This window comes from Neodiprion lecontei, chromosome 6 (genome assembly GCF_021901455.1).
Source record: "Neodiprion lecontei isolate iyNeoLeco1 chromosome 6, iyNeoLeco1.1, whole genome shotgun sequence".
Classification (NCBI taxonomy): domain Eukaryota; kingdom Metazoa; phylum Arthropoda; class Insecta; order Hymenoptera; family Diprionidae; genus Neodiprion; species Neodiprion lecontei.
The window spans coordinates 7,476,259-7,493,947 of NC_060265.1; the positions used below are offsets into that span (position 1 = coordinate 7,476,259).

The 17,689-nt window shown below is 37.7% G+C and overlaps 3 protein-coding genes across 9 annotated transcripts; 1 reads left to right on the top strand and 2 right to left on the bottom strand.

The window, feature by feature from the left end:
* Positions 1-738: 738 nt before the first annotated feature.
* Positions 739-4,789, bottom strand: LOC107219963 (Hermansky-Pudlak syndrome 5 protein homolog). Of its 2 annotated transcripts, XM_015658342.2 has the most exons (6): positions 4,297-4,789; positions 4,081-4,191; positions 3,730-3,969; positions 1,777-3,647; positions 1,575-1,698; positions 739-1,392 (listed from the first exon to the last, which is right to left on the bottom strand). In XM_015658342.2, exons 1-6 carry the CDS (start codon positions 4,408-4,410, stop codon positions 1,135-1,137), a joined length of 2,718 nt encoding a protein of 905 aa, XP_015513828.2. In that variant the 5' UTR covers positions 4,411-4,789; the 3' UTR covers positions 739-1,134. The 2 variants fall into 2 exon arrangements, with proteins under 2 accessions (XP_015513828.2, XP_046598719.1); XM_046742763.1 differs by lacking the exon at positions 4,297-4,789 and having other exon boundaries at positions 3,730-3,884; positions 4,081-4,184.
* Positions 4,790-5,075: 286 nt separating this feature from the next.
* On the top strand, positions 5,076-9,748 carry LOC107219950 (probable cytochrome P450 301a1, mitochondrial). Of its 4 annotated transcripts, none has more exons than XM_046742974.1 (10): positions 5,076-5,133; positions 6,833-7,277; positions 7,539-7,655; positions 7,746-7,822; positions 7,916-8,117; positions 8,234-8,396; positions 8,472-8,641; positions 8,729-8,807; positions 8,902-9,105; positions 9,460-9,748. In XM_046742974.1, the coding sequence occupies exons 2-10, from the start codon at positions 6,844-6,846 to the stop codon at positions 9,565-9,567; spliced, it is 1,554 nt and encodes a 517-aa protein (XP_046598930.1). In that variant the 5' UTR covers positions 5,076-5,133; positions 6,833-6,843; the 3' UTR covers positions 9,568-9,748. The 4 variants fall into 4 exon arrangements, with proteins under 4 accessions (XP_046598930.1, XP_015513808.1, XP_046598928.1 ...); XM_015658322.2 differs by lacking the exon at positions 5,076-5,133 and adding an exon at positions 6,000-6,121; XM_046742972.1 differs by lacking the exon at positions 5,076-5,133 and adding an exon at positions 6,010-6,255.
* LOC107219969 (probable cytochrome P450 301a1, mitochondrial) lies at positions 9,734-16,107 on the bottom strand. Of its 3 annotated transcripts, XM_046742971.1 has the most exons (13): positions 15,954-16,107; positions 15,802-15,868; positions 14,720-14,944; positions 14,229-14,336; positions 13,073-13,319; positions 11,955-12,071; positions 11,806-11,882; positions 11,491-11,686; positions 11,186-11,354; positions 10,851-11,020; positions 10,616-10,694; positions 10,167-10,376; positions 9,734-10,056 (listed from the first exon to the last, which is right to left on the bottom strand). In XM_046742971.1, exons 2-13 carry the CDS (start codon positions 15,827-15,829, stop codon positions 9,949-9,951), a joined length of 1,734 nt encoding a protein of 577 aa, XP_046598927.1. In that variant the 5' UTR covers positions 15,830-15,868; positions 15,954-16,107; the 3' UTR covers positions 9,734-9,948. The 3 variants fall into 3 exon arrangements, with proteins under 3 accessions (XP_046598927.1, XP_046598926.1, XP_015513836.2); XM_046742970.1 differs by having other exon boundaries at positions 15,802-16,106; XM_015658350.2 differs by lacking the exon at positions 14,229-14,336 and having other exon boundaries at positions 15,802-16,101.
* Positions 16,108-17,689: the final 1,582 nt, after the last annotated feature.

A 17,689-nucleotide genomic window follows, 5' to 3' on the forward strand; every position in this document is an offset into this window, starting at 1 on the left:
AACAAGTTCATATCCAAATGACCTATTCAAATATTCGTAAATACAAAATTATCCGTTACCAAACCTTAATTGTACACACTACACATTGCCAGCTGTTAAAAATATTGGAAGCGATAGATGATTTTTAATCCATTAGCCCTAAATGTGCTATTCTAAGACGATTGTCTCATATTAGGCATCATTCTTACGAAGACTGGAACCTACTCATAAGAATTTCAAGCACTTTCTGCAATATTGACCATAGTTGCTAACTCATCTATTTTTCGCCAATATCATAGCATCATAGAATATTTTATTTTTATGCCGCGCAATATTCATGCTAATTTAGCATGTATAATTTTCTAACGAAACTACTGAGATTCATGAAAGGGAATATCACTATTCTTTTCCTTCTCAATTACATTTCAACACTATACCATGTGATGATACTAATCAGCCGTAAAATTTTTACATGCACATGAAATTTGCAACCTTCTAAGTGTAGACGATGCTGATAAACTTGCTCTATAATTTTAGGAACTGTAATTCTGTAATTAGTATTCGATTTCTTTGAACCTATTACTACAATTGAGTTCGTATTTGTGGATTTTAAACGGGGAAGCTTTTGTTGAAAGCAATCATTATCTAAAAATTCCATTACTCTTATAAATTTGAAGAGAAGAAAAAAAATGTGAAGGCAGTTACTGTATTCCCTTTTGTAAATCTTGAGGTAAGAAGGTGAAATTAAAACGAATCATCTTTATATTAAATAGATTTTTATTTATTATTTCGAAATGCTCAAACACTTGAAAACTAGCTGTGATAAAACTACTGTAAAATTCATAATAAATATGATAATTAAAGATGTTCAACATACATTATTAACATAGGTATTCGTTTATAGTTTAAAGCCTATCTATAAATCTGATCAGCAAATTTTTATCTTAAAATTAGTGATTATCCACCGTGCATTAGTTCGCGTATAATATCAAAAACATTTCCTTATATCTTACATTCAATATTGTTCTTTTCAGGATTTTGAGTTTAATTCAATTTGCTCATTATATCCATCGAAATTTATATGATCGTCACAATTACCGTCGTTACGGAATCATTTTAAAAAAAATAATTGACTTTACTTAATCCTAACAATGATCAATTATTATGCAAATTACATTTCAGGACTCTTTTCTGTATCAAGCAGTTGACATGATAAGAATGACCACATGGAAACAGCGATAAGCCGTTATTGTCTAGAAGTACTGGGGTTTTTAGAGGCAAGGTACAGCAGGGACATATTGATTTAGCTGGCTTATGGTGCATTCCCCAGTGATGAGCCTGAGTTCCAAACACGTGCCTATCCATTGGCCTCTGGAGGTCTTTCTGCAGGGTATGTAGTAATTGCGTTTGGATCTAAACAAAATAAAATTCATCACAGCATGTACAATTACGAATCGTACCTGCGAATCAGTTATAATTTAAATAATGGGTAATCAGGGATGAAAATTACAGCTATTCTTACAGCACTAAAAATATTTCACGATGCTCGAAAATTAAATGAAGTCAAAATGCCAAAGGATCAATTATACATTTACCTTTGGACAACACAGCAAACTATATGGGTCATAAGGAGTTTCATTGAGTATCTGATCGAAGTCCATAGGCTGTTCGAATTCATGATGTTTCAAAATTTTCGTAAAGATGAGAGATTGAAATAAACTGCAAACGGAGTAAATAAAATTAGTTATCAACTGTCTTAATCTTCTCTCTGAATACGTGAAAATTAACTTTTCATACTTTCTACTGAATGAGACAGACGGTAATATTGTTGCTATTGTTGTCAAAAAATTAACACTGACGTCAGGTCCTTCTCTCTTCATTATTTCATGAGCTATGTTATTCCAATTTATAGACAAATCATTCTGCGTGTTTGTTGCAGTAATAGGCCCATTGCAACCGAGGCACTTTTTTAATTGCAGATTACTGATAGCTTTCATTGCAAACTTCCATTGTTCTCCATTTAGTGGTAGTAATAGAAACGAAAGAACTAGATCATCTCGCGTTTGTAAACAATGAACAAATGTTGTTTCTTCAAAAAAATCCTTTTGCTTAGAATAAATGTTCACATAAGGCCGCCACATATAAGGCACCTTTTTGCATAAATTAATGCAAGTCTCTTTGCTGATCTCGGAGTATTTTTGCAAAATAACAATTCCTATCTTAAAAAATTTTGGCTCTTCTGGCTGCTTGGTCAGGTAGGGAAAGCCACACTCGCATTCTACCTGATGTAATACATTAATTTCTAAGAAGGAACTCATCGCTTCATTGAGTATATTTTCATTTTTAGTCTCAATTAATCGGTCTTTGTTCAGTCTTGATAAAAAAATATGTCTATAATACTGCTCAATAGTGTTAATTGCTTTCAAAACACTTGGTTTTGGCTCAGTTAATTTCTCACACGATTCCTTTATGCACTTTATACTTTCTCGTACTGTGCATAAAATTTTATCAATTTCATCATCAGACATTATGCTATCTAAACTGTTTACTAGTGAGTAAATAACTTGCACATCATCCATTACATTTCTAATTTCATCTTTGGTAGTGCCTAGATTTTCTTCTATATTCATTGTTTCTTCAACTCCTACATGTTTTTGTGACGGACCCATTTTGAGTTCCTTATCGATATCTATGTACTCTGCATCGAGCCTTACTATGTCATTAAATTCATTTTTTTGATCTTCTTTCGTATTGCGTGCTATGAGATTCTGACTATTCAAAACACTTAATTCACATTTGTTCAACTCCTTCCTAAACTCAACTGGCAGTTTATTGTTGCTATCACATTTCTTCTCTACTTCAGATATTTCTTCATTTTTTGTATATTTCAGAAGCTTAGAGTTTTTATTATTCACAACTACTATACCCGAATCTAATTTACTGCCTTTTTCAATTTGATTTGACATGGACGAAGGAGTTGGCGTAAGTTCTAGGCAGTGAAAATCACCAGAATTTGTCATGACATAAATCTGATTATCTACAACATTTGCTGCAGCAACATCTGTGTACTCATTACACCATAAAATAACCGCGGAATTTACAGGGTCGAAAACATAGAGAGCATTCGAATTATATGTGAGTAAATATTTGCTGGCTATGATATGAAGAGGTGAAAATTTCAGCGATTGAGGTGACCAATCGCAGTTGGATGATTCTGCACAAGTCATCTTTGATCCGATCGACTTGTGTACAGTAGATGGGGGGATAGCTAAAGCCTCTTTAAAGTTATGAGTTTTAACAATCTTCCCATTTGACTCTGCTTCCCACAACCTAGAGCCAGGTCTAGCGCAATAAATTTTTGGATACTGTTGATTCTTTTTGTCAATCTTTGTGCTTTTGAACTCCTTATTGGTGGAAGATGAATGCTTCTGTTGTGTTGCTGAAAAATCCGCTTCTCTTATGGTACTTGGATTATAAAAACAAGCACCAAATTCTCCCTGTCTTGTTCTCAATCCAACTTTCTCGTACTGTCCTTCAACAGTGTCGCATATGTAGCAGTTTGATATTGTCGATATGAGAAGAAGCGGCGAACAAAAGTCCATTTGAACAATTTTATAATTCAATCCCATAATAGGACAAGCAGGATCTTGGAAGATTCCTCTCTTGACCTGTTCGTACAGTTTAAGTCAAGTGTGAATATAAAATTTATATCTTTGCTGAAAGCGTGAACTTTGCTGATATATTACTTACAGTAAACATAGATAGACCCATAACATGAACCGTCCCATTTTCATCCCCGATGTACAACTCAGTGCTGTTGTCATTCCAACATAATGCCGTAACGCATTCGCCATTCCGTTCACTTTTTGTTGATATCATAGCCTCTTTCACAGTGGGTTTTAAAACTATAAGGCAGACATTTCCATCTACAGTTGATAGTGCTACTACCTTTTGATCTGGTGATATTAGGATGTGAGCTACAGCTCCATTCTGTTTTGTACAAAGATAAAGTTTAACATTGGTTTCTAACATGAAACTTAGTTTTGGAACATGTTCATGTTATTTTTTCTATACACATTCAGGGAGCGCAGATATACGTACTGAGAGGGGTATGAGCTGCTGAAAAATGCAGGTGTCTCTGGCAAACAAATATATGCTTCCGCTCGTCGAGCCAAGCGCGATAAAGTTTGATGAGACGTCAAAGCATGTGTACTGTAATTAATGACAACAGAAATTAATAGTGAGTCAATTTTCAGAAAGTTGTCAAATAGTGTTGAGCATAGATACAATCAAAAGTTTAATGTCTTTTTTTTATACCTTTATACGTCTTTTATCCTTGATGGGTTTTTGTAAGAGCGTTGTTATTTCTTTATATTCGGAAAGCATCAGATCCTTGGCTTCAGTCATAACCCAAGTTACGTCTTGAGCCATCTTTTAGCTCGAATCGCTTTCACACTTTCTTAGATTTTGTAACTGTCATTCCTCCGCCAAATGGTTCTAAAATTCAAAACGTTTGTACAAACGAACTCTCGGGAAAGAATTGTCAGAACCTTTACTATATACACGATAACGGAGCGACAATAACAATAAAAAACTGCGCCGAAGCCGCTGATGGTGATTTAATTACTAAACAAGGGGGCGGTAGTGTCGACGTTGACAGCCGTTGACTCTTAAAATACAACTCTGCTCCAAAGTATATGTATATCTTCGGCCACTGAATCAGTCATTCAGTCAACGGTGAATCGAGCTACATAGGTATGTCTGATTCAAAAGAAGAATCATGACCACAGACAACTTATACTTTACAAGCCTATGATATTGTCTTCACTAATCTTCATTAACCCTTCAACCGTTGACAAACTATTCTTCAGTCAACGAGTGTATTCAGTAGTCAAGTTGATCTTTTCAAATCTGTTCGGCTGAACCTCCTCCCCCCCAGAGATGTGTCGCATCGTTTACGCTTCAGATAGCGGCTAGTGTATACCTTATAGCATGCGTTTTCATGGATGCGCAACAGGTGACCCCTAATTATAGGCAATTCATGATACAATTCCACTCCGAGCACCTCCGAGTTTCGCATCAGCCGCGTGCTAACGAATTAATAACGAAGTTGCTCAGAGTGGACCTCACGGTGCGCATCCACGAAAATTCGCGGTAGGTATATTTTATATTGAAAAAGAATTTCCACTTGGATAGACGGAATCCGCGATTGTTCAGAGCGTTCCTACCGACGACTTCGAAATTGAGTATATTCTTTTCTATTTTCGGCATCCGCAATTTCGCATTACACGTAATTTCAATTCCGTCGAGATGTCGTTTTGCATAATTATCTCTGCGTATCGAATTTCAATATAAAATCGACCGTAGACAGGCTAATTTTTGCAAAGCTCCTTTTGTTATTTTTACGTGACCCTGACGTTTGGGAATAATTCTGTAGGAAAAAAAACTGACACGGTTGTAAGAGAAACATTGGTTTTTCGATTTTGAAAATATACGACAACTAGTCATTATAACAACGTTGGATTCAAATTCTTTACGTTCAAAGGACGAAGCGTACAATATACATATTTGCGCTATAATCGAAAAATACGTTATCGGTTCGAGGGTTTCAGGATTATGTCGTTTGAGAGAAATTCATTCTGAGGAAAAATTATTCTTTTTCCTAGTTGCAGCTATCTTCAAAGTATTCGAATCGGTCGATACGTTTCAGTTTACGTGTAGATACGTATCTTTGATCTTTCACTATTCTTCAGTCAATCAAAATCATTTCTCAATCAATCAACGATCTCAAAACATACGAAAATGTAATAATGCAAAAAACGAAGAATGTAGAATATGTTCCTCCGGCTACTGCGTGATGGATCAATGGATTCGTTCGTATCATAGTTGTACGCAGAGTTGAGCAGGATGTGATATGTGTACAAACATTTACAGTTGGCTATAGATACGTTCGGATTCACGTAATGTGAACAGTGTTTTACTGGAGGTGGAGGACATTCTTTGCTGCGAGTAATCGTGCTACTTCCGTCGAGTCTCGAGTGGGAGACCAACCGCGAAACAGGAGAGAGCTTGATCGTCGAGCTTATACACGTAGTGTCTGCTACTTCGAAGTGCCAGTTTTAAACCCAGTGTGTCAGCTTAGGTCAGTGTATTCGCTAAAAAGATTCATCCGTGAATTATAACAGTAAATTATTAAACGTATGAAGATTAGGCAAAGCTGACTTGATTACTGTCCGTTATTTTAACTCATCATTATACGCTGATCTTTAAAAAAAAGTACGTCAAATTACGGGTATAGAATTCTAATGACTTTGGCAATCATAATTTTACCTGTAGCATGTAAAGAATCGCAGTGTAACATTCCGTACGGTGCTTCACAACTGACTTAGTTTCATGATATTGTAGTACATTTGCGTGAACTGTTTTGCGTATACCCGACAGGGTACGTCTCCTGTGACGGAAATTGTGAAAAAACAGTTCTGCAACGAGATTGTCACAGTCAAGTGTCCGTTTGAAGTGAAAGTAGCTCGCGTATCATCTCGCGGTAGCCGACGCAACCGTTGACATAGTTAGGATTGTTAGGATTGATCCGACTCATTTTGAGCACTGGTCTCATGTCTGATTCTCCACGTAGTATGGAATTCGTGCTTTTTTGGCCATTAGCTAATACTAATAATTCGTAAGGAACATGCTGCTAGGTCACAATGATTCATGACATCAAATTTACCGTAATGTCAAATATCGACTGATACACAATGCCATACGTTGTAATACTTTCACTCACTCCGCAATCTGCTTCATCGTACTTCTCGTTAAATGCAATATACAATGATCAGTTTTCATTTTTTATTAGCCGCACTCGATATGGGAAGGCTCTTCAGATGGAAGCCGATGGTTCTTCGAACGTTATGCACCGACGCAACCAGCATTAGCAAAACTGTCGCAGCATCCCAATCTCCGGATATAAGCGATGCTTTACCTTACGAGACAATTCCGGGACCCAAGCCGCTGCCAATACTCGGAAACACATGGAGACTCTTACCAGTTATCGGCCAGTACAAAATATCGGACGTTGCAAAAATTTCCGAATTATTTCACCAACATTACGGAAAGATTGTGAGGCTGACTGGCCTCATTGGGAGACCGGATCTTCTTTTCGTCTACGACGCTGATGAGATAGAAAAAGTCTATCGCCACGAGGGACCGACTCCCTTCAGACCCTCCATGCCCTGTCTCGTCCACTATAAAGGCACTGTACGCAAGGAATTCTTTGGTGACTTACCAGGAGTCGTTGGCGTGTAAGGAACAGCTTTCTTGATCAATAACTACGTAATCGTTACGTAAATTACGCAGAATCACACCCACTTACATAACTGCCACAGTTGAATTTGTATTCCTTCGGCATTGACATTCGTTTACAGGCGTCTTACGATATCGATAAAATTGGTACGAACTCGTTGAATCATCGATTAATATCGTTATAAATTAAACTTAAGTGTCAAAAATCTTGGGAAAATCATCAGATTGTAAACTAACGGATTTTTATTCTGATATTGAAGACATGGTGAACCTTGGAGAGAATTTCGCACACGTGTGCAGAAGCCAGTTTTACAACCCTTGACGGTCAGAAAGTACATTCAACCCATTGGAGTCGTGACTGATGACTTCATCCAGAGGTAGACGGCCCTATGCGCTATACAATGCAGTAAACGAAACTGAAGTCTATACGAAGCAAGAGCGGTAATCTAATCACGCTCAAATTTCAGAATGGATGAAATCAAGAGAAACGATGGAGAATTACCAGCTGACTTCGATAATGAAATTCACAAATGGGCTCTTGAATGTAGGTATAGCTTTCAAAAAAAAAAAAAACTTTGTGAATTCATTTGGCTCTTTGAATACCGCATTTCTTCACATTGATCTTCCTCGTCTATAGGCATCGGGAGAGTTGCCCTTGACGTAAGGTTGGGCTGCCTTGGAGCAAATTTGGCGCCCGATTCCGAGCCTCAAAAAATAATTGACGCAGCTAAATATGCGCTGAGGAATGTGGCTGTCTTGGAGTTGAAAGCACCCTTCTGGAGGTACATTCCAACTCCGCTCTGGACTCGCTATGTTCGTAACATGGACTATTTCATAAAGTAAGCATTGTCACAAACCGTCCGTAATCATTAACCGATACCGTATTGGTACGTGGACTATAAGCGAACCACACTTGCAACCACGAAAGTAACGTAAAGTCTTTTCGTCCCATCAGGATATGCATGAAGCACATCGACGAAGCAATGGAAAGGCTGAAAACTAAAACATCTGTTAGCGAGACCGACTTGTCACTAGTGGAAAGAATCTTGGCCAAAGAAACTGATCCGAAAATGGCGTATATTCTTGCCTTGGATCTTATTCTAGTCGGCATTGATACGGTAAGTTCTTAAACGTAAAGGATGGAAACACCGCTTGACAGATTTTTAAATACTATGGGATGTTTCATAATCCAGATCTCGATGGCAGTTTGCTCGATTCTCTATCAACTAGCGACGAGACCTGAAATACAGGAAAAAATGTATCAAGAACTGTTGAAAATCCTGCCGGATCCTAATGTACCCATCACTACTCAACATCTGGACCAGGCTGTCTACATGAAGGCATTCATCCGTGAAGTGTTTCGGTGAGTTGAAGATCGACAGCAAGGGTAAAATGTACTCGTTTACAATTTAAGGAATCATATGCAAGTTTGTCGGCTTCCTTGTTACAGAGTTTATTCTACAGTGATTGGAAACGGAAGAACACTCCAAAACGACACTGTGATCTGCGGTTACAAAGTACCCAAGGGGGTGAGTTCTGTCTCCAAAAGTTTTTGGATAAAACAAGTTTGAAGAATATCAACGAATAAAATATTCGGAAATATTTTCCCTGCTCCTCGTCCAGGTTCAAGTAGTATTTCCCACTCTGGTCACGGGCAACATGGAGGAATATGTGGCTGACGCAAAATCGTTCAAACCTGAAAGATGGCTGAAGGAATCCGCTACTGAAAAATTGCACCCATTCGCGTCGCTTCCCTACGGTTACGGGGCTCGCATGTGTCTCGGAAGAAGATTTGCTGACTTGGAAATGCAGGTTCTTCTAACGAAGGTATGTTGAATTCGTCAAACGTCTCCCGTTTTCTAGGAACTTTCGGCAGAAGTTACTTAACATTCGTTGAGAGACTACAAAAACGTCTATATGTTAAAATATGTAAATCAGCGAGGTCATTGCCCGAGAAGCCACGAAATACTTTTTCGATTTCCAGAGAAACATCAGAATTGTTCCCGGTGATTATCATAATATTTATCCTGTGATTAATTTTCTAATACGAGAAACTTGCTGAAAAAATTCTACGGACATATCCATATTTATTGTTTTCACAGATAATTGAAATCCAAGCGAAAAGTGGTTACAGCATAAACATTTATAAAATTAACACTTCATACTCGTTTTATCTTCCAGCTTATTCGCTCTTATAAATTAGAGTATCATCACGAGCCTTTGAAGTACAAAGTAACCTTTATGTACGCACCTGATGGTGAACTCAAGTTCAAGATGTTGAAGAGATAAAACGATGCGGGTGATTGAAAGGGCTGGAATGGATCCCATACAAAGTCAAATGAATTTCCAGTATTCATAGGCGAAATTAATGTTTTATATTTAATTTGTACATATAAATAACGAGATCATTATTAATCTCGACGATTATCTAAACGTTGTACCAGTAAAGAATCACTCCTATTTAATCTCACTTTATTTTCCACTGCAGTGAACACCCTTAATCTACAACTTGTCATTTAAATAACTAAATGTGTTCCAAATACAAAAGCTCTATTCTTTGTTGAACTCTTAATCAGTAGGAAATTTCAACTTTCTACATATGTATAGCCGCACTTTTTTCGTTCAAAGTAGGTTGAACGCTACCTACTTAGTACAGGCATAATTTATTGATTACCTGTCGATCATCTTAATTCTAAGTGGCCCGTTCGGTGTGTACATTGGATCAATGTGATAATCTAGTTTATCGTAGTGGTATTCAAGCTTGAATGATTGGATGACCTGGAAGAAAAAATTGGATTTAAATTTATACTCGGGTGCCAAAGTTTCATTCGAGAAATTCTAACTATATTTCCTATTAAATATTGAGAATGAAACTTTTTTTTACGCACCTTAGCAAGAACGATAATCATTTCCAACTCCGCAAATCGCCTTCCCAAACACATTCGACGTCCGTAACCAAACGGCAAAGAAGCGAAGGCGTGTTTTACTCCGTGATTAAAATCACGTCCTGTCATCCATCTCTCAGGAAGAAATTCTTCACTTCCGGGAAAATATTTATCCTGATTGCTGATCACGTAATGTTGAAATACTATTTGGACCTGAAAGTATACCAATACGGTAACTGTCGAGTCTGGGATGTTGGGCGAACCGTTTATTTAATGAGTCGTCATAATGTGTGTTACGTACGAACTTCGGATTGCAACGGTGGCGGACCGATATTAAGGATCGATATCGATCTTACGCATTCATGGAATGCATTCATGGAATGCGTAACACAGATATCTATCCGAATTGGATCGAGACCATAAATACAGCGCTCGAATTTATGTAAACTTACACCTTCTGGTATTTGGTAACCCCCGATCACGGTATCTTTTGTCATGCATCGTCCGTTCCCGATAACAACTGGATACATTCTGCAGAAAAAAATGTCGTGAAAAATAGTATTACAATTATTTAGATCCTTTGCGAAATTATCTGTACAATCTTACATCCATTATTAAGAAGAAGGTGATTTCCAATCACCGTAAGAAAATTACATCGACAGGATTATTCCTATGATATGCGTATACCTCAGGGTTTCTTTGATGCAGGCCTTCAGGTATTTCATCTCTTCCACGTGTTTAGCCTCAATTGGTTTTCCCGGGGGAGGCAGAACCGTTGAAACTTCTTCATAAAGTTTTCTCTGCTTCTCCGGGTGTAATGCGAGCTGGTAAATAACGGATGCGACCGCGTTTGAAGTCTGCGAAGAAACGTCGGGTGATCGTTAGCGTTTCTCATTACAGTTACGATGTATGAATTGACTTTTTTCTCTTTTTTTTTTCAAACTAATGGTATAAAAATTACTGGTTAGGAAAAGTCAGGCTACCAGACTCCGACTTCACGACCTATCATCAAAACCACTCACTGTGTCTATTCCTACTAAGAATAGATCCAGAGCTAGAATGGTCGCGATTTTAACCCCCGTATCCATGGCCAGCAATCTTTCCAGTAACGAAGGTTCACTTTTCGCATCCCCCGTGATTTCTTTCGTTTTCGTTCTTGCCAGCGCGGCATTGGTGTGCTTCGAGGTAATTCTGCAACATGGAAACACGATGAATTCCCGAAGGTTTGAAGAAACAAATTTATATTCGTGACAAAAAAGAGTATTTCAGTCTAAAATTTTATTCGGTTGCGGAAAAGGAATCGAATGGGGATGTTAATGTTTCGCACTCGACTATCGTATCCAGGGCTTTTACGTATTTTAGCCAGGTAGGAGTGTTGAATAGTTTCCAAAATGGGACCTTCAGCTCGAGAACACCGACGTTTTTGAAAAATACATTCACCGCGTCGATCAGCTCCTGCGTCTCCAGGGGCGCGTCGTCGTCCAGGCACCCCAATCTTACGTCCAAAGCCACACGAGCTATAGCTGCAACGAATAAAGTTATTGAGATTTCCAAAAAATTCACGACAATGAATATGCCCTAGCATACATAATAAATGAATGTCATGCGACATTCTTTCGAGTTATAATAATCCAACACTCACACTCCAAGGACCATTTGTGAATTTCGTTTAGAAAATGGTCGGGCGTTTCATCCTTGTAATTTCGTACTTTTTTCACTCTGAAAGGGGATAGAAAATATGATTTATAATTCCTTGATGTTTTTGAATAATTGGTACGGTCGGGATTGAACCTTTGAACAAAAGCTTCGCTTGCTTCTTGGACTGCACCGATGTAAAGTTTAGCAGTTCGCGGCTGTAGCATAACCTGCTGCACCTTGCTCCGAAAATTATACCAACTCTCGCCGTGCCTGAAACGTTATGGATACATTAATTCACGAATTTTTTAATTCAGGTCATAATTTGCAAGGTAGTTAAATTAGTCATCCTGATTCGGCCGACCTTGCCGGGGAATCGTGGCCGTTCGAATGTCTTCAGCGTAATATATTCGAATGTTTCTAAAATCTTAACTGTGTCTGCAATCAATTTGAATTAATTGAATTCGTAGTCACAGTATAACAAATCCTGCCTAGGTGTGTATCATTATGAATACGAATACGTAATGCAGACTTTCGAATGATACGTGTAATCGGAAATGTGATAAAATCGTAAATTGAGCTATAAAACTTTCTAATCATTCGAAATGATTGTTGTGTATGTGAAGGAGAATTGAATACCGTTGGCAAATTGTTCGGATCTCAAGTTCGTTGAGACAGCCGCCGAAGATTCAACCGCGGAATTGTGTCTAATTTCAAAAGACACAAAGAAGAGTTTCAACATCGATGGGTTAGCTTCTGTTCGTGCACTCTCTCCGTAAAGAACGTCACAAGAACCCGTTATAATTATATGTATCAGTAACAATCTCGTACACATATATGACCGCACTAATTTTTAGCTGAGAAAGTACGTGTGGTAAATGCGGTAGTTCAAAAGCCACAGTGAAACAGTTGCTCTAGAATAATTTCGAAGCTTTCATATTACCTCAGTTCGATACATCGGTGAAATACGCAATTTCACCCCTCGTGTTCTTTAATCTTTTATTGTCTAGAATCAAGCTTTGAATCGAATCAGTAATTTTCCGTTTATACTCCATGCAGGACACGCGTGATGAAATGACATTGAAAGTAGAACAAAAGATCAGAGAAAACACCGGCCACTTATCTTGAACGTCGCTGCGAAATCATTAGTTGCGGTTGGGAGGAGTCTAATTAATGTTCGCGAAGCGGAAAGTGCTCCGCGTTATTGCATCGAACCTCAGAATACAGGTGAAATGACACTCTCGAGTATAATCGGAGGAAAGTTTCTTGCTCACACTGCAATGACCCCGGCATCTTCGCCGAAGAAATCCTTGCGCAAGACGTGTTTGTAGTAGTTTAAGGAAGGCATGGACGGGCGATGAGGCATTTTTTCCTCGCTGCGAAAAACCCGCTCAATTTCATCAGCGTCGTACAAAAAAACCATGTCCGGCCGACCCAGAAGACCCCCGATTTTTACCACATTACCGTATTTTTTATGCAGGCGTTTCGAAACCTTGTCGACCTCCTCGATTTTAAAATCGCCTGCGGGGCCCAAAATACATGCGTTATTAATGATTTTGCGATTCCGCTTGGTCGAAGAAATTCACTGCACTGCCGGAGTGAAAGTAGGTAACTATCTAATTACTCTAAATTCGGGTATCTACGTCAAGTATATAAATTTCCGTGCATTATTATTGTACCTTAATTAGGGTAAAGTATTAAGATAAGATGCATTTATTGGAAGAATATCGTAACATTTTTAACAATTTGTATAAGAGAATAAACTTGGTTGTGAATATTCCTTGAACTCTGGATTATATAACTTAGTATCAAAAACGATTTGAAAAACTTTCATTTTCATGTAAAATATGCGGAAACAAAAACTGTCGAAAAGCAGCATCTCTTCCTCACTCGGTGATACTTCACGATTTCGAACCCATTTTTACGGCTTCCGTGCGGCCACGATCGGTTTACAATGCAAAAGGATGCTAAATCGATTTTTGTCGATTGATAGAATTGGGTTTATACCTTTGCTTTTAAAATATTCAGCTGAAGATACTTTTTTTTTGCTACAGTTATCGAACTTACAGTCAATATAAGTACATTAATTTAGTTTGATCGTTTTTTCGTTTTCGTTTATTCCGTTTACTTTGGAGCACTGTTTTTTTTTTAAAAAAAAAGAGTGTTTCTAAATTGTTGAAAATTGCAGCTGATTGTTTTTCTCTTGTGTTGGGTATTGTGATGCGGAGATCAAGGGACGATTCATGCAGAGATTTAGAAGGACTAAAAGTTGAATCGATCATTTCTTCCGATCAACATATTAATACGTCATTTACTGTTGATGAAATTAAAAAACACTATTGACGTATGAAAAAAAAAATGGTATTTCACCATAGTGAGCGATTCTCAGTATTATAACACAATAAGTTATTTTATTATTGTCAACCATACCAATACACTGCGGTATCTTTCCAAAAGTGTAGTTGTCAGTGGTTTTACATGGTGGCCAGAGGTCAAGGAAAACCCGGGAAGTCAGAGAAAAGTCATTTAATCTTGTGGCTATATGGAAAGAGAAAGTATAAATTGTCCCTCGCGAGACACTGAAATTATAAGAGTAATTTTTATTCACGTCCTCGGTTCCATGACCGTCAAATAAATCATAAGCATATTTTTGAATATAGATATTGATTCGGAGCTTTACTTATTAGATGCTCGAATCGACACTATGAATCCGGATTTTAGTTAGTGAATAATTACAATTTGGTAAAACCCGGGGGATTTCTTCCAACTATTTTTAATATCTCTCTCTATTTCACTGTTCATTATTAGTGAAATATATATATATCGCCACTCGCTTAATCGTTCAACTCAACCTCCAGCATTATTTAAAACGACTTTCCAAAATTAATTCTAATATTAATTACAGCTGCACCATCACTCACCTATGTAAGGTAAAAATCGCCATGTATTGCCAAGAAACGGCACAGGCTTTGGCCCAGGAATTTCCGTGTAAGGCTTGGCATCGTTCCATTCAAAGTCCGGCGTAACATCCGCAAAATTTTCTAACGATCTGGTAAGGATTTGGGTTGCTTCTGTCGAAAATCTACATAGAATTTTCGACGCACCAAATATTCCGCCATGCCTCAAGTGTGCCATCGCAGTTTCACCTACCACGAAAAATATCGGTCAGCCTGTAGCATCTGTATCTGTATGCATGTGATGCATAACACTTCACACTCTACCGTACGCAGTATCAATCTGTGCAGAAAAAATTCATCTCTCAATTTATTTTGCGCCATTCAATTCCGCAGAGCATGGTCACCATATTATAATTCCCGTAAATTACCCTTGTCTCCTTGTGTGTACTTTGTACTCCGTGTTCTATATTTTTTACATATCGTTCCACGTAACGCACCTGCGATTGTCTGACATTTTTTTTTTTTTTAGCGACATAATGTCAGCGTACTTTACAGGTATACATATAGTCGACAGGACGTGAGTTTCGTTATTATGAAAAACAAGTTACGCTGTCAGCTATTGTACAAACTCACACTGAATGAATGTCGTCCAGAGATGTTTATTTCAAGTTTATCACAACGATTTTTTTTTTTTTAGTTCGTTGAACATTGGAGTTTTTAGTTCTGGAACATGACGGGGCTGTATCCAAAGTTCAAAATGTCACGACTTCATTATTTGATTGTCCCGTCCTCAGCGATTTGAATCGAATTAATATCAACGGCTCACGTCATGTCAAAAAGCGAAAGTTATGGAGAGCCTTAAATTACTCTATGGGTATAGCTATAGGCTACAGGCGAAATTTGGTCCATCGGAGATTAAGGAACGGCTTAGGATACAACTTAGGCTCCGTAACCCACTTATCCCTGAAGGCACGTGTGTTTCTATTCTCTCGCATCCCACGCATCTCAAAATTATTACAATACTATCCCACATGATTTATTACCATCATATTTGAAGTTGCGAAACTATAACGTAGGTGTGAAAAATTCAATGGTGAAATATTTACCCAAAGTTGTGCGGTACAAGTCAAGCATTCATCTTGAAGACAGGATTTAATTTTTATTTCACAAAACCTGTAGACCGAAAAATCACCTGCTGATTAATAACACGGCTGCTACTCAAAGTACGAATGAATCACTGAATTTTGTCCGAAAATACCTCACTCCACTGTTTCAATTTTCTAAATTAAATTGCAAATAAAATGCTCGAAAATTGAGTATTTTATCACGGAAGGAATAACAAAAATCTTTCTTGTTGTCAGCGCGATTCTGTTTCGTATCCATACAGACAGTACACTGAATGCGATATTAGGCAGGAGTTGTACTCGAGACCCTCGATCGTGACCGAGGAAGCTACATGGGGATAGCGATAGAAGGGGTTTTGGAACTCGGGACCACTTTTATAAAACATACGCCGCCATCAAGCGTAGCTTTAGAATTATATATGCAGCGACCCTTATCGGTCATGCGACGAGACGTGTAGCGAAATTTAAAGCTATTGTAGTGTTTCGGTCGCGCAGAAATATGTGGTATTTAGATATTTGATGATGTGAAGTTTGTAAAAATAATATACGTGCACTTGCTGATAATGTCAACTGAATTTGAAAAATATCGTATTAAATTCTTTAATCATAGTCGTTTGTTAAAAGACTTTCGGAGTTTTTTGTAGATGATTGTTGGTCTTTCACGCTCTGGCACGTTGTACCTGTAGTATATGTAATTAACGATAATCAGAAATAGTCATTGAAATCAAATCAAGATATTAAATGACTATGCTCACTTCCTTGTTGTCAGAATCATGAATAATAAAGTAGATCAGTACCTTATTCTATTATAGTCATACAACGCGGTTATTTTGTAATCAAATTATATTTTCTTTTATTTCCACCATTTGCTATAAAGATTACGAAGTTGTATAATCGTATTGAAATAAGCAAATCGAAAATATAAAAGCAAAAGATCAAGATTTTACCCCCCGTTAATTTATTTATTTTTTTTCTTAGGAAGTTTCGAAATAATATCGTATATGTTACACTGCAATTAAAAACTCTTACTTATAATTTTCTTCAATTTTAGATTCAAACATTTTCCTACGTAGTACCACGTTCATCGTGTAAACAGAAAGCCAAAGAAAGTATATGATCATTCAACTTCTTACATGACAAAAGGTATATTACGTATATTATCGCTCGTAAATAAAATGCTCCAATTTCTCTACTACATGTTCATTTTCCTTACATAACTGGGAAAATTGTGACCCTTTACTAAGTGGATAAGAAATAAGGTAAGGAAACAGAAGGATGCGGCATAGCGAGTGGAATGGTAACTTTTTATTATTTCATTGTTGCACAATGAGTTGCTAAGGCAATTTACCAACATCGCAAGTCGCTCAACCTGTGCAGCGCCCACGTTATACGATCGCAGAAACTAGTTCTGGGATTTTTGCAACCGATCCTCTTGTCATTCGCATCTCCGTTGGTCATGGTTACTTTGCAAGTAAATCTATGCCGTTCGGCACATCAGTATTATTCGAGCGCTCGGCGTCGTCTTATATGCCGATTCCTGTAACCGGGCGATCATATTTATTGGCGGTGCCTAAGTTTCACGTTGATATTCACCGAAGTAAGTAAACTAATTGGCGTGGCTATTTCCACTCAAGGATACTACTAGACAGATATATGTATTCTCACATCCGCTCTTATACATTTTATTTTTATACCGGTTATTGACGTAACCCACCTGTACCTACAATCTCTCGCACGTTTGACCATTGACCTTTGAAACTGGTGCTCCTTGACGACTAAAACGGCCGCGGCTTCGTAGCACAAAGCGTGTGAATTTTATTCCGGGTTTTTGACGAGACCGCAAAAAGCGGCATCAAGACTATCATCGCCG

What these genes read in the sequence shown, in the direction of transcription:
- LOC107219963 (XM_015658342.2), bottom strand. Translation starts at nt 4,410, where the DNA reads ATGGCTCAAGACGTAACTTGGGTTATGACTGAAGCCAAGGATCTGATG. An exon ending in AGCAGCTCATACCCCTCTCA is followed by an intron (nt 3,970 to 4,080) that starts GTACGTATATCT and finishes TGTACAAAACAG; the next exon opens with AATGGAGCTGTAGCTCACAT. An exon ending in TGGGTCTATCTATGTTTACT is followed by an intron (nt 3,648 to 3,729) that starts GTAAGTAATATA and finishes CTGTACGAACAG; the next exon opens with GTCAAGAGAGGAATCTTCCA.
- LOC107219969 (XM_046742971.1), bottom strand. Translation starts at nt 15,829, where the DNA reads ATGCTTGACTTGTACCGCACAACTTTGG. An exon ending in CTTGTACCGCACAACTTTGG is followed by an intron (nt 14,945 to 15,801) that starts GTAAATATTTCA and finishes TTTTCGTGGTAG; the next exon opens with GTGAAACTGCGATGGCACAC. An exon ending in TGATTATCGTTCTTGCTAAG is followed by an intron (nt 10,057 to 10,166) that starts GTGCGTAAAAAA and finishes TTTTTCTTCCAG; the next exon opens with GTCATCCAATCATTCAAGCT.
- LOC107219950 (XM_046742974.1), top strand. Translation starts at nt 6,844, where the DNA reads ATGGGAAGGCTCTTCAGATGGAAGCCGATGGTTCTTCGAACGTTATGC. An exon ending in TTCTAGTCGGCATTGATACG is followed by an intron (nt 8,397 to 8,471) that starts GTAAGTTCTTAA and finishes TTCATAATCCAG; the next exon opens with ATCTCGATGGCAGTTTGCTC. An exon ending in GTTACAAAGTACCCAAGGGG is followed by an intron (nt 8,808 to 8,901) that starts GTGAGTTCTGTC and finishes CTCCTCGTCCAG; the next exon opens with GTTCAAGTAGTATTTCCCAC.